The sequence below is a fragment of the Nerophis lumbriciformis genome, linkage group LG38 (assembly GCF_033978685.3).
Source record: "Nerophis lumbriciformis linkage group LG38, RoL_Nlum_v2.1, whole genome shotgun sequence".
Taxonomy (NCBI): Eukaryota; Metazoa; Chordata; class Actinopteri; order Syngnathiformes; family Syngnathidae; genus Nerophis; species Nerophis lumbriciformis.
The window spans coordinates 17759330-17775323 of NC_084585.2; the positions used below are offsets into that span (position 1 = coordinate 17759330).

Below are 15994 nucleotides of genomic sequence, written 5' to 3' on the forward strand. Positions count from 1 at the left end.
CTGATGACTTGCATTGATTGGAATCAGACAGGAGTGATGATAACGTCCGCATTTTCAAATGGAGGAGAAAAAAAATCCTCTTTTCTGTCCAATACCACATGAAAGTGGTTGGTTCTTGGTATCTTATGTGTCCAGCTTCCATACTCGTTTGTATACACTTTAGAAGAAATACATTGGCGGCAAACTCCGTAGCTTGCTAGCTTGCGCACGCCAGCTTTCTGAGACTCTTATTTTGTTAGCGCAAGCAGGATGAAGCAGTGCTTTTATTGTGAAGACAGGAACTGTGCAGTCGATCTTTAGAGTTTTGATGGCAGGTACGGCGCAAGAGTCTGTTGAAATAAAAAGTGTTTCTCGCCTTCCTTTCGGTCATTTTTTCTTAATAATGATCTCGTCGAACGGCATCTCACATGACCGGGTACCATGAATGTCAATCAAGTGACGTCTTGGTGAAGATTGATCGCAAATTTTTAGGTCTATTTTTTTAATGCCTGGCTGGCGATCGACTGACACACCCTCCGCGATCAACTGGTAGCTCGCGATCGACGTAATGGACACCCCTGGCGTATTGGAATGAATTAAAATCTATTTATTCTGTGCTTGCTCCCCCCGCCGCCTCTGACAAAACAGCACAATTTTAACACGTAACATCCATCCATTTTCTACCACTTGTCCTTTTCGGGATCAAGGGAGGGGCTGGAGCCTATCTCAGCTTTTTACAAATAAAAATGTCTTTTTAGATAAAGAAATTGTATGATATGTATATATATATATATATATATATATATATATATATATACATACAGTGTATATATATATATATATATATATATATATATATATATATATATATATATATATACAGTGTATACTTGCATGGCAGCTCCCTCCATCAGTGTGTGAATGTGTGTGTGAATGGGTAAATGTGGAAGTAGTGTCAAAGCGCTTTGAGTACCTTGAAGGTAGAAAAGCGCTATACAAGTACAACCCATTTATCATTTATCATTATATATATGTATATATATATTATTATTATATATATATATATATATATATATATATATATTATATATATATATATATATATATATATATATATATATATATATATATATATATATATATATATAAAATAATACAAAAACAATGTATTAAAAACAACTACAGTAGATTTATTAAGTAATGTAATTATATTGTACAGCATTTACCTTGGATAGTGGACTTCAACAGTATCTCCTTCCTAGCTTCTCCGTCAAACCCACCATCGCAGCCTCTCCACATTTTCATGGATGAATGTCCGCCATTTAGATATTATATTAATATCCTTAGCTAATGTTATAGACTCATTCTGTTTCAGTATGATGCAGACTAGCAGTGCTATGCTCAAACTGCTTCACCAAGTTAGCTAGCTACACGCTGTTATTTTTTGGATGATTTATTTTTTTAATTCAATGAAGTCCAAGGAAGTATCCTTCACGCTCAATTTCTTCATGCTTATGGTTGGAAAAACAAAGTTATGTTGATCTCTATCAATAAACTAATGCTAGCGGGTATAGGCACGGATGGGAAGGTGGCAACTTTCAATCTTTAACATAATTTAAAAAAAATCAATCTTGTTGTTGTTAATTTTATGGCCAGTTTAGTCCGCTTCACATAATTAAAAAAAGTCACAAATCATAATGTATATAATTAACAAAGCCTGACCAAGATTTAATTGTGCCCATTAACTAAACTAATGACACAATCGTCTTGCCTTTGAACACACTGCACAGGAGCAAATGAAGTGCATACTTACTCAACAGCCATACATGTCACACTAAGGGTGGCAGTATGAACAATGCCAATACTGTCATAAACATGTGCCATATAGTGAAAACACACTAAACAACAACGACAACGGGACAAATTCCCAGAATTCCCTGCAGGAACAACTCTTCCAGGACGCTACAATATAAACAAACGCCATTGGTGGATCTACACCTAACATCCACTGTAATGACACCACGTACAATAGCATATCTAGTCGATACTGCTATGGTTACCTTGTTTTTTTTTAACATCACAAAATCTTCTTTCGTTTTTTTTAAAATTTATATTATGTTTATAAACTCAATAAATATGTCCCTGGACACATGAGGACTTTGAATATGACAAATGTATGATCCTGTAACGACTTGGTATCGGATTGATACCCAAATTTGTGGTATCATCCAAAACTAATGTAAAGTATCAAACCACAGAAGGATAAGTGATTATTACATTTTAACAGAAGTGTAGGAGCCTAATTGCTGTTTAAGTTAATTTACATTTTTATGGAAGGTGCTTTATGTTTATTCAGCCAAAATGGGACTATTTACTTTATTTGCATGCTTAGAATAATTATTACATTTGTCTAAATAGTTTGATGACGTAACTGTGTAAATTGCATATATGGCGGAAGGATCTGTGTGGTAGGTTGGTTTTTGGACAGAGTGTGTAATATTTCCATGTATGGAATAAACTGCAGGGCGATTTCTTCAGGCTTTGAGTTGTGTTTTTATTCCAACAGGTCATCTACCTCCAACTTCTCTACCGTTAGTTGTGTGTCTCTAACCTTACTTCCGCAATCCAAGCCAGGACCCCTACCGGGCTGCTTTGAGCATGTAGTTGCCTAAACAGATGCCTGATTAAAATGCCACTCATCCAACATAGGGTCTTCATTGGCTATGAATATTACATCCCCCTTTTTATGGAAACAAACAAAACAAAATAGTAAAGTGCTGCCTGTACCATGTATGCATAAAATAGCATCATATCAGGTTAGTAAACTGGGAACAAATATTAAATGAATAAACATGGCACAATAGACAGATTCTGTGTGAGGTACCTGGTTAGTGCAAAACGGTACTATAAAAAGACTGGAACGTATTGTAGAACTTACACAGGTATCGGCCTAACATGTCTCAATACCAGAATGCATCATTTAACATTTTAGCGCGGTAGTGAACCCATATGCAGTATGCATTGCACTGTAATAGAAAATATCGTATGAAAATATCAAACACATTTGTGAAAAGTCTTGACTGTAAATTCACAACAATAATCAGAATCACCGATAAATATGACGGTTTCAGCTTACACATATAAGGTTACATTCGTTTTTTCTTTTCTTTCTTTTTTTTCAGGGCAGCGTTCGGCGTACACCCTTTACAATTCATAGGTCCAAAATGGCTCGAGGCTTTACCTCTCTATCTGACCTGGTGCGGTATGAAGCCTCTGCTTCCGAATCAGATGGCAGTTCTGGTGCATGCGAAGCAGGCAAGTCCATTGCTTCGCTTGTGTGTGTGAAAGGTGCGTGGTTTTCTTCCGGTGTGTTGTCGTCAGGTGAGTATGGGGTCGGTTCAGGTGGGTGAGAGTGGTGTACCTTGGTGCTTCGGAGGTGTCTCTGGTTACGGCGATACACCTGTCCCTCTGGAGTGCGGATGATATATGATCGTTCGGTGTTAGCAGGCTGCACGACCACTGCTGGCTTCCAGTGCCCCTGTTCCTGGAGTCTGATGGGCTCTCCACTGTGTAGTGGTGGTAGTGGCCTGCTTGACCTGTCGAAGTATCTCTTTTGATGTTGTTGTCTCTGTACTCTCGTTGCATGTGCCTCTTGGTGACTGACGATCTCTGGTTGCAACTGCTGGTCGGTGATTGGCAGGACGGAGCGTAGCCTGCGGCTCATCAGCAACTGTGCTGGTGATTTGAAATTGTCGACTGGTGTGTTTCGATATTCTAAAAGACTGATGTATGGGTCCCGTCCATCAGCTTTGGCTTTGTCCATGAGAGCTTTGGCGGTCTGTACTGATTTCTCTGAGAGGCCATTACTCTGTGGGAAAAATGGGCTTGATGTGACGTGCCTGAACTCCCATGACTTTGTGAAGGACTCAAACTCCTTGGACGTATACTGGGGGCCGTTATCTGAGACCAATGTTTCTGGGATGCCGTGTCTGGCGAAACTTGCCTTGAGCTTGTGAATGACTGCGGTTGACGTGGTGCTGGTGAGTTTGTCTAGTTCAAAGAAACGACTGTAATAGTCGACAGTTACCAGGTAGTCCTGGTTGTTCCACATGAAGAGATCCGTTCCAACTACTTGCCAGGGCCGGTCCGGGATCCGGTGTGGTATCATGGGTTCCTTGGCATTTGCTGGGCGTCGTTCTTGGCAGACAGAGCATTGCTCCACAATGACCTCTATGTCTTTGCTCATCCCTGGCCAGAACATGATGTCCCTGGCTCTATGTTTGCATTTCTCCATTCCCATATGTCCAGCATGGATTTTTGATAGCATCTCCTCTCTGAGGCTGGCTGGAATGACGATCTTCTCTCCCTTGAAAATAATTCCATTCGTTTTTGACAGCTCGTCCCGGTGGTTCCAGAACGCAGACACACTCTGGGAACATTGTTTTCTTTTCTCCGGCCATCCGTCCAGTATCACCTGGCTCAGCTGCCTGAACTGTGTGTCATTCTCTGTAGCTGCTGCAATCTCTTTCAGTTTAGGGTCACTCACCGGCAAGCTGTGGTACACGATGTGCACCTGCCAGTCCATTCCTTCACTAAGGTTGTCGTTGCCGTGGGAGATTAGGGATTTTCTGGAGAGTGTGTCGGCGACCGGGATGTCCTTCCCAGGACGGTGTTCGATTGTGAAGCTATACTTTTGGAGCTGGAGTATCATACGTTGTAGCCTCGGAGGGGCTGCAGCAAGGGGCTTCTTCAGAATCGACTCGAGTGGCTTGTGGTCCGATTCCACCAGGACGTGGCGTCCGTAGGCGTATTGGTGGAAACGTTTGAAGCCGAAGAGTATTGCGTACATTTCTTTCTCTATTTGCGCATAGTTGATCTCACTGTCTGTAAGGGATTTGGACGCATAGCTGATGGGTCTGCCCTCTTGGAGCAGCACGGCTCCGAGCCCGTACTTCGAAGCATCCACCTGTAGACTGAGAGGTTTCTCCGGATCGAAATAGGCCAAGACTGGGCCCGGTTCTATGGTGAGCACGTCTTTCATCTTCTGGAACGCTGCGTCCTGTTGTTTGTCCCACAGGAACTCGCTGGATTGCTTCAGCAGCTGTCGCATGGGCGCGTTCACCTCGGAGAGGCAGGGGGCGAACTTGGCCAGGTAGTTGGCCATGCCTAGCACAGTCTCTAGCTCTGCCCGGTTCTTTGGCGGCTCCATGTTCTTGATGGCGGATACTTTCTCTGGATCTGGCTTGAGACCGTCTGCTGAGAGCCGATGCCCGAAATAACTTACTTCAGTGGCTCCGACGGTGCTCTTTTCCGGGTTGAGCCGGACTCCTCTCTCCTGTGACCTCTGCAGCATAGTACGGAGCCTTCTGTCATGCTCCTCCCTGGTCGCTCCGTAAATGAGGATGTCGTCAACGATTGCGAGTACGCCGTCAAGACCCTCATAGGTTTCGTCTATTTTCCGCTGAAATTCGTCCTGTGCTGAGATGAGTCCAAATGGTAACCGCAGGAATCGGTAACGCCCGAACGGCGTGCAGAACGTTGTGAGTTTGGATGATTCTTCTGACAGTTTGATGGCCCAATATCCTGAGCGGGCGTCCATTACGCTGAAGTAGCGCGCTCCTGCTAGCTCAGACGTGATGTCCTCCAGTGTTGGTAGTGGGTAGTGCGGGCGCATAATGGCCTTGTTCAAGTCTCTAGGGTCCAGGCATACTCTGAGCTTGCCTGTCCGTGGTTTTTCGACGACCACTAGCCAATTTACCCACTCTGTTGGTTCAGTTATCTTGGCGATGATGTGTGTGTTCTCCATCTTTCGTAGCTCTACCTTTAGTTGACAGCGTAGCTTGTGTGGAAGCTTTCTTGGAGGGGCCGCCACGGGTATTGCGTTCGGGTCCAGGTGGATTTTGCATTCCCCGGGAAATAATCCGATCCCTTTGAACACGTCACTAAACTCCTCCATCACTGTCTTTTTCTCAAGCGGCGACGGCGCAGTGACTGACAGCACTAACTTGATGAGATCCATGTCCAGGCATGTTTGTAGACCTAGCACAGGGGGCGCTTGCGTTTCTACGATGTAAAAGTCCAACATCATGCAGCATGCTTTATATTTGCAATTTATTGTGCATGTGCCTTTTACTTTTAGCTGTTCTCCCCCGTAGCCTGTCAGTCTGCGCGTGGTGGGTTGAAGCTTAGACTCCTGTTTCAGGCTGCGGTACTCTCTCAGAGGAATTATGTTCACCTGGGCCCCAGTATCTAGCTTAAACCTCAGCTCTGTTCCCTGCTTGCCCATTTCAATACATGCAAAAGCCTGCTCTACTTCTGCAACACGCTCTCTCTGCACTGCATCTACAAATAATTCGTCTGTATATGACTCAGGGCTCTGGCTTACTTCATGCACTGTCTTCCTGGTGTACTGGCTAGATTTACAAACGGCACTAAAATGATTTCGTTTTGAGCATTTAGCACACTGTCTTCCTTTAGCTGGGCAGTCGTCTAAGTTCCTATGCCATTTATTACCACAGTAGCCACAGTTCCTTGTCCGTTTTGCGCCTCTATCACTCACTCGCATGTTTTCCGTTTTCTCTGCGGCACCGTTTGATGCGCGCCAGTGTACTGCATGTACTAGCTGCTGTTCACGCGGGCTACTGGTGACTCCGCTGAGAGCCTTAGTCTGCGTCTTGGTTAGCGCGTGTGATCTAGCTATATCTATGGCTTTGTCTAGCGTTAACTCGGATCCAACGTTTAAGAGCTTTTCTCTCACTTTAGCTGAATGTATGCCAAACACAACACGGTCTCTGACCATCTCATCCCTGTTCGCATAATCACAATCCTTTGCTAGCAGCTTCAATCCGGTCACAAATTGCTCAAATGATTCACTAGGTCCCTGCACTCTTTCCTGGAACCTATACCTAGCAAATATTGTGTTCTTTTTGGGTGTTACATATGCTTCAAAACGGTCGTAGTACCCTGTCAGTACATTTACTTCCTCCGCAGTCAGGACCCACGTATTAAAAATGTCCCGCCCTTTCTCTCCTACCCACAGGAGTAAATAGCTGCATCTTTCCGCTTCACCTTTGCTTTGTAGCGGGCCGGAAAACATCAGTCCAACATGCTGCTTGAACTTTCTCCATTCTCCTGGTAAATCGAGAGAGTCCCAATCCATGCGGGGCGACGGCACTCCTGTCGGTTCCATGTTAGTGTCGGTTCTGCTCCTCTATTCTGACACCATGTAATATTTCCATGTATGGAATAAACTGCAGGGCGATTTCTTCAGGCTTTGAGTTGTGTTTTTATTCCAACAGGTCATCTACCTCCAACTTCTCTACCGTTAGTTGTGTGTCTCTAACCTTACTTCCGCAATCCAAGCCAGGACCCCAACCGGGCTGCTTTGAGCATGTAGTTGCCTAAACAGATGCCTGATTAAAATGCCACTCATCCAACATAGGGTCTTCATTGGCTATGAATATTACAGAGTGCATTATGGGTAATAACAGTCAGGTGCGGGGGAATTGAGCCACACAGTTTTTTGACCTCACTCTTACTTTTTCTCACTCTTACTTTTTCTTAGTCTTGCTTTTTCTAACACCTACTGTAACAAACTCCTTTTATTTTGCCATTCAGTTGTTCCCACATCGTTATTGTTTTATGCTTTTGAATTATTAAGTAAACGATACAAAACGAAGAGGAGCGTCTGGAGTTTGTTTGTTGTTGCCGCAGCAAGCGGAGCAGGAGAAAGTAGAGGAGCGTCAAGCTAAAGGCTTGATTACGAATCTACATTTTAGTCAAAAAACTTGCTCTTTGTGGATTAAGAGGAACGTGGAACCACCTGACTGGAAAGGAACAGAGGAACAAGCCTGCAAGAGGACGCGAGCAGGTACGTGAGTGCACGTTGCTTGAAAGAGAGAGAGAGAGAGAGAGAGAGAAGCTCGTCCGGGTGCGACGCTGCTGCACATCGGCATGTTTTATTGACTCGTTGTGGAAATATTGGCTTGTTATGGATGCACAAGACAGTGGAAAAAGGACAGTAAAAATGACCGAGAAGGCTGTAGAAGAGCGCAAGGCGAGAAAGATGCAGGCACGCAGGAGCGCACTTGCTCAATTGACCTGCTTGATGACGCAGATTGAGCACATAATGGAGGAGGATGCTAATGTGGACGCTGTAAAAAATCAGCTTCGTGTGGACTTTAGTGGATTGCAGCAATAATTTTTGAATCTTAATTCTGATGTTCAGAAATTCATGTCTGAGGAGGAGTTTGTGGAACATCAAAACAACTGGTTTGATCCAAAAAATAAAATGATGGAGGACTTTTTCTGGAAATGTGAGGAGTGGATGAAAGATGTTTTTAAGCGTGTTGAGCAAGCGGAAGAGTGCAATACACAAGTGTCACCTGCAGATAGTCGCTCTACATCAACAAAGCGGACCGCTAGAAGTCAAAGTAAAGCTGCATCACGAAGCGGAAGTTCATGTTCTTCATATTCTTCTGTCAGATTAAAGGCGGAAATGGAGCGTGCATCATTGAAAGCAAAGGCAGCAGCTTTACAAGAAAAGCTGGCCATAGAACAGGAAGAAGCTGCAATAAAAGCTCGAAAGGAAATGCATGCAATGCAAACCGCACTTGCTGAATGTGACGCTAAAACTACGAAAACACACAAGAAGAAGACGGTATCAATACAGCTGATGAGAAGAATGTTAGAAGACTTACTAGTCCTAACACACAAGTACCACCACCCACCTTACCAACACATAGCATTAAACATAGTGCTCCCCCCACAGCTATTCAAATGACTACATTTGCACCAAAGACTGAAATTAAAGAACAACAGGCACTAACACTTGATGGGCTTTGCCAAGCAATTTCTCAGCAAGCGAACGTCACAGAGTATCTCGTGAAGAGTCACAAGGCATCTCTACTTCCAGATCTTTCCATTCCAACATTCAAGGGTGACCCCCTGGAATACAAATCCTTTATTGGGGCCATAGAACATGGAATTGAAAGCCGCACTAGTGACAATCGGGATCGTCTTCAATTTTTGCTACAGTATACAAGTGGACAACCACATGAGTTGGTTAAGAGTTGCATCCATATGGAATCATCAACAGGCTACACTAAAGCAAAACAAATGTTAAAGGAGTTTTTTGGTGATGACTTTAAGATAGCCAAAGCCTACATAACAGAAGCCATGGAGTGGCCAACAATCAAGCCAGAAGACGGTGTTGCCCTTCAGTCCTTCGCATTATTCCTCACAGGCTGCTCTAACACAATGACAGACATTAACTACATGGAGGACTTGGACAACACAGCTAATATAAAGGCACTGACAAACAAACTTCCATATAAACTCAGGGAACCTTGGAGGAAGTTTGCATGCGACTTGCAAGAAAGAACAAAGACAAGAGTTAAGTTTAAGGATTTTGTGGACTTTGTAAACCGGCAAGTCAAGTATCTTTTGAATCCGCTTTATGGGAACATAAAAGAAACCACCATGAACACGAAAGATTCTGTGAGACAGAAAATAAAACCACAATATGTAGAAACCCTCAAACCAAAAAAGGTGTTTACAACAGTCGTTGTGCCCCCCAAGACAGAAAATGATAACCACATCATAACAAAAACATGCACAGTTTCGGTGGACGTTAGTGGAAAACCTTGTGTTTATTGTAACGAAGAGCAACACAGCCTTACAGTTTGCAAGGAATTCAAGAGCAAGCTACACAAAGACAAGATTGACTTCTTGAGAAGCAAAGGTGTATGTTTTGCATGTTTAAAGCACGGACATATGAGTAGTAGTTGCAAACAAAAACTTCAATGTGAAGAATGCTCTAGACAGCATCCCACATTATTACACATTGGTCATAAAGACTCCAGAGAATAAACCACAAAGGACAATTTTGAACAGCAATCAATATCAAGTGCCCTTGTACAAACAACTGAAACCCGTGGTGTCACTGGGGCCGGTAGAGAAGATTGTGTTCTTTCGATCCTTCCCGTGTACATCAAGGCACAAAAAGGAACCAAGACAGTGATCACGTATGCCTTCCTGGACCCAGGTAGTTCAGCTACTTTTGCCACAGAGTCACTGATAAACCAACTGAATGTGAGTGGACGCAATGTAAGCATCTCGCTGCGAACAATGGGAAACGACACAGTCGTGAACACAAGCATCGTGACTGGCTTGGAAATCAGCAGCTTGGACGGAAAAGAGTTTGTGGAACTAAAGGAAGTTTATACACAGAAAGACATTCCTGTCTCTAAGGACAATATTCCCCGACAAGAGGATATTGATAGGTGGCCACACCTAAAGGAGGTGAGAATACCTAATATTAAAGCCAAGATTGGATTACTCATCGGAGTAAACATTCCCAAAGCGATGGAGCCACTGCAAGTGTTTAAAAGTGTGGATAATGGACCATACGCTGTGAGAACGATGCTAGGTTGGACAGTAAATGGACCACTCAGAGGTGGAAGTGACAGAACTGCAGTGGACAAATTGACAGGAATTACTGCAAACAGAATCTCAGTGGTGAAGCTTGAGGAGCTTTGGCAGCTGCAGTTCAAGCACGACTTTCGTGATGCTGGACAAAAAGAAAACATTGAGATGTCCAAGGACGACCATCAGTTTATCAGTATGGTGTCTCAAACTGCAGTAATTAAAGATGGCCTCTACAATGTTTGCCTTCCAGTGAAGAAAAAGCCTTTGGCTATGCCAAATAACAAGGCAATTTCAGAGCAACATGCACTTCAAAAATGTGCAACAGACTTTGCGGACGAGTTTGGACAGGAAACAGCAAGGTCTTTCAACAATAATTTTTATGTGGATGACTGTCTTAAGTCAGTTGTTGATGAAGATACAGCCATTACCCTGTGTGCCGAGTTGAGAAAAATGTTGGCAAAAGGAGGATTTCGGCTGACAAAATGGTCAAGCAACAACAGGAAGTTGCTTAACTCGATCCCAGAAAAGGAAAAAGCACAGGGTTTTCAAGATCTGGACTTGGATGATGATTACCTGCCAGTGGAGAGAACATTAGGCATCCAGTGGTGTGCCGAATCAGACCAATTCAAGTTCAAGATCAACCTTAAAGATAGACCATACACTCGGAGAGGATTGCTTTCCATAGTAAGTTCAATTTTTGATCCTTTGGGCTTTCTGGCTCCAGTAATATTGCCTGCTAAAAGAATTCTCCAAGATCTATGTCGGCAGAAATATAGTTGGGATCAAGACCTGCCAGACACAGTGATTGAGAGATGGAAAAAGTGGATCTCAAGTCTGTCACAGCTTGAACATTTTGGAGTTGACAGATGCATCAAGTTAAAGCAGTTTGGTGTGCCAGCCTTTGCGCAGCTTCATCACTTTGCTGACGCAAGTGAAGATGCCTACGGAACCACAAGCTACTTGCTGACGCGCTTTTCAACAGGTGAAGCTCAATCCACCTTGATCATGGCAAAGACAAGGGTGGCGCCCCTAAAGTCTCCAACTATTCCTCGAATGGAATTGACTGCAGCCACAGTTGCTATAAAGATGGATAAGCTTCTGAGAAAAGAGCTTGAACTGGAGATCCAGGAGTCTATCTTTTGGACAGATAGCACGGCGGTGCTCAAGTACTTAAACAGTGAGTGTACCCGATTCAAGACGTTTGTTGCAAACAGGGTCGCGGCAATCCTGGAGCACTCTCAGACATCTCAGTGGAGATATGTTAACACCACACTGAATCCCGCTGATCACGTCTCAAGAGGACAGACCGTGAAAGCATTTTTGAAAAATGAGAGCTGGCTCTCAGGACCAAGTTTCTTGCTCAGCTCACAAGACCAGTGGCCTAAAAATCCAGATCCTGGAAAGCTGGATATGGACGACCTAGAGGTCAAAAGAGTGACTCATGTATACGTCATTCAGACACAAGAAGCCAAAGATTTTGTGGATCAGTGGATGAACCATTATTCTTCTTGGACAGCATTGAAGCGTGCTGTTGCCTGGTTTCTAAAACTCAAAGATCTGCTGAAAGAGCTGAAGGAAAAAAGAAACGAACTAAGAACATCAGGAGAAGAAAGTAAGATGCTTGAATTCAAGAAAGATGTCGAAGGAAAGTGTCTGACTTGTGATGACATGACTAGAGCAGAAACAGAAATTGTGAAGTTCTGTCAAAGACAAAGTTTCAAAGAAGATTGGGCGATGCTGGAGAAAAATCAAAGAGTAAAGAAAAGTAGTTCACTTTTCAAGTTAAATCCAATTCTTCAAGATGGACTTATGAGAGTTGGTGGAAGGTTGAGCTGTATAGCAATGCCTAACTACTCCAAGCAGCAAGCCATATTGCCTAAGGATTCACACATCACAAGGCTTGTGTTGAGACATATTCATGACCTAACAGCTCACGCCGGAAGGAATCACATGATGGCCAATCTACGTCAGAAATTTTGGATACCTGGAGCCATTGGAGCCATCAGAAGGTTTCTGTCCAGGTGTGTCATCTGTAAAAGACTCCACGGAGCCGCTGGAAAGCAACTCATGGCAGACCTACCAACATGCAGGGTCCTACCTGACGATCCACCTTTCACAAGAGTCGGTGTGGACTACTTTGGTCCGTTCCAAGTGAAGAGGGGAAGAGGACATGCAAAGAGATGTATTCCGACAACGGAACCAACTTTCGGTCAGCTGACAGCGAAATGAGGAAATCAATCAAAGAATGGAACACCAAGAAGATTTACGAACACTTGCTACAAAGAGGTATCCAGTGGCTTTTCAATCCACCAGCAGGATCTCACCATGGAGGAAGCTGGGAGAGGCTAATTCGTTCAGTGAGAAAAATACTGAGTGTTACCGTAAAGGAACAAGTTTTGGATGAAGAGGGTCTTTATACCTTGTTTTGTGAAGCCGAAGCAGTCATAAACGGCAGACCCATCACAAAGACATCCTCAGACCTCAACGACTTGGAGGCTCTCACACCCAACCATCTGTTATTGCTGAAGGTCAAACCTGAGCTACCTCCAGGAGTGTTTCATCCGTGCGACCAATATGCAAGTCAACGTCAGCGATGGTCTTCACCTAGAAGAAACTTTCGTGTTGGAGACGTGGTGCTGATCGTGGATGATACTTCACCCAGAAATTCCTGGCCACTTGGAAGAATTCTAGAGACTTTTCCTGGTGGAGACGGACTTGTTCGTCAAGTTCAAGTGAAAACTAAGACTAACGAGCTTCGTCGCCCTATTACAAAGCTATGTCTTCTTCAAGAAGCAGAAGATCATTAAAGTAGGGTGACGAAGCAAAGACCTCAAGTTGAATGGGGCAAAGGACTACAAGCTTCTTTGAGAAGTATTAAGGTTATTTAGGCACCTTGAATTTGAGTTAACATATTTAAGTAATTGTTTCAAGGACATTGATAACAATTAGGGGCCGGTAATGTAGGAGCCTAAATGCTGTTTAAATTCATTTACATTTTTATGGAAGGTGCTTTATGTTTATTCAGCCAAAATGGGACTATTTACTTTATTTGCATGCTTAGAATAATTATTACATTTGTCTAAATAGTTTGATGACGTAACTGTGTAAATTGCATATATGGCGGAAGGATCTGTGTGGTAGGTTGGTTTTTGGACAGAGTGCATTATGGGTAATAGCAGTCAGGTGCGGGGGAATTGAGCCACACAGTTTTTTGACCTCACTCTTACTTTTTCTCACTCTTACTTTTTCTTAGTCTTGCTTTTTCTAACACCTACTGTAACAAACTCCTTTTATTTTGCCATTCAGTTGTTCCCACATCGTTATTGTTTTATGTTTTTGAATTATTAAGTAAACGATACAAAACGAAGAGGAGCGTCTGGAGTTTGTTTGTTGTTGCCGCAGCAAGCGGAGCAGGAGAAAGTAGAGGAGCGTCAAGCTAAAGGCTTAATTAGGAATCTACAAGAAGTGTAGATAGAACATGTTAAAAGAGAAATTAAGCAGATATTAACAGTAAATGAACAAGTAGACTAATAATTCATTTTCTATCACTTGTCCTTAATAATTTTGACAAAATAATAGAATGATAAATGACGCAATATGTTACTGCATATGTCAGCAGCTAAATTAGGAGCCTTCGTTTCTTTACTTACTACTAAAAGACAAGGTGTCTTGTATGTTCACTATTTTATTTAAGGACAAACTTGCAATAAGAAACATATGTTTAATGTAGGGCTGCAACAACTAATCGATTAAATCGATTAAAATCGATTATAAAAATAGTTGGCGATTAATTTAGTCATCGATTCGTTGGATCTATGCTATGCGCATGCGCTGAGGCTACGTTTTAATTATTTATTTATTTGTAGCCTTTATTTATAAACTGCAACATTTACAAACAGCTGAGAAACAATAATAATAGGGGTGTAACGGTACGTGTATTTGTATCGAACCGTTTCGGTACGGGGGTTTCGGTTCGGTGCGGAGGTGTACCGAACAAGTTTCCACACGGACATATTAAGTAGCGTACTGCACGTTGTGTAAACAATACTCAAAATGCCGAACATTTGAGGCATTTAAGAAACTCCGCCCTGACAGCTCCGCAAAAGAGGACATGTCCGGTGAAAAGAGGACGTATGGTCAGTCTATCGTAGCCCGTTAGCTGCTAGCATGCTAGCAAAAGAGGACATGTCCGGTGAAACCGCAGCGACCGGGCTAAGATAGACTGACCATACGTCCTCTTGTCACCGGACATGTCCTCTTTTGCGGGGCTGTCCGGGCGGTGTTTCTTAAATGCCTCAAATATCCGGCATTTTGAGTTATAGTTGCGTGTATTAACAATGTACGTTCAGGGTTAAGAAGGTTAAAAACCAAACAAATTGTGCGCGCAGCAGCATTCGTGAGGGAGGGGCAGAGACAGAGAGAGCGTGAGAGTTATGATAAACGTGCATGCGTCGCCAGGCTCTGCTTTTTTTCGATAGATTTATCAGATTTAATTTTTTATTATCTATAGCAGGGGTTCCTTGTTTTATTTGGCAAGTTTAAAGAACATGGCACCAGTATGCTGTTTTTTTTCCAATAAAATACTGGAAAGGATAGAAATGTAGTTTGTCTCTTTTATCCGATTATTAATCGATTAATCGAAGTAATAATCGACAGATTAATCGATTATCAAATGAATCGTTAGTTGCAGCCCTAGTTTAATGTACCCTAACATTTTTTTGTTAAAATAAAGCCAATGACGAATTTTTTTTGTCGTCCTCTTTATTTAGCAAAGTACCGAAAAGTATCGAAATACTTTTGGTACCGGTACCAAAATATTAGTATCGGGACAACACTAATACACACACACCGAGCACCCGCTGGCAGAAATGTAGATCGACGCCTATGCTAGCGAGTAAGACCGGATGTTTTGGTCGTATCTTACGGGGCTCACTGTGACATTCGCTACGCGAACTAGCGGTGCATGAATTTTTGCCCACAACCATAGCATAACATTTCGCTCAAAGTTGGCTCGTATCCCAAGCTACCACTGTACAGTGTACGTGACATGAGCGCTTTTATGTTGATGTCTGCAGGCTCTAAAGCTGCCCCTGTTGGGATCGGCAGCAAGGCCGGCGGACTCGGCAGTGCTGCAGCTGGACCGCAACCTGCCGAAGGAGAAAACGTTCTCACCAAAATCCTGCAAGGAGGTGCAGCGGAACAGGCCGGTAAACTGGGAGACGGTACGGCAGCTGACAAATATAATAAACTGCTTTTCTTTCTTTCTGTGTGGGTTTTCTCAGAGTGAAGTGAGTGAATTATATTGCAGTTTGTTGGACTTTTGACCTCTTATGTTCTAATTTTTGTATTCATTCTTGCAGCTTTGTCTGGCCTTGGGAAGAAATTCACTTCATTCTTTTAAATTGAAGAGAGGAGGGTGAGTGTGCACGTTTCTATGAACGCTTCTTGCCACAAAGATATTTTTTTAATTTCATACCTTACATAAGACATGTTAGGGTATGAGACAGCAGATGGTAACTCACTTACCAATAAGAATCATCAACTGCAATAGGTAACATGTTGGGTTGCACGATATAGACCATATACG

General features: G+C 43.0%; 1 protein-coding gene across 4 annotated transcripts in view; it reads left to right on the forward strand.

Annotated features, from left to right (window-relative positions):
- The window catches only part of bsnb (bassoon (presynaptic cytomatrix protein) b), a 250468-nt gene that overhangs the window by 215718 nt on the left and 18756 nt on the right, over positions 1 to 15994 (forward strand). For all 4 annotated transcript variants that reach the window (XM_061932822.2, XM_061932823.2, XM_061932824.2 and 1 more), the window contains 2 exons: positions 15483 to 15629; positions 15768 to 15823. In XM_061932822.2, coding sequence (XP_061788806.2) covers positions 15483 to 15629; positions 15768 to 15808 — 188 coding nt within the window. In that variant the 3' untranslated portion in view covers positions 15809 to 15823. The remainder of the gene's footprint in view (positions 1 to 15482; positions 15630 to 15767; positions 15824 to 15994) is intronic.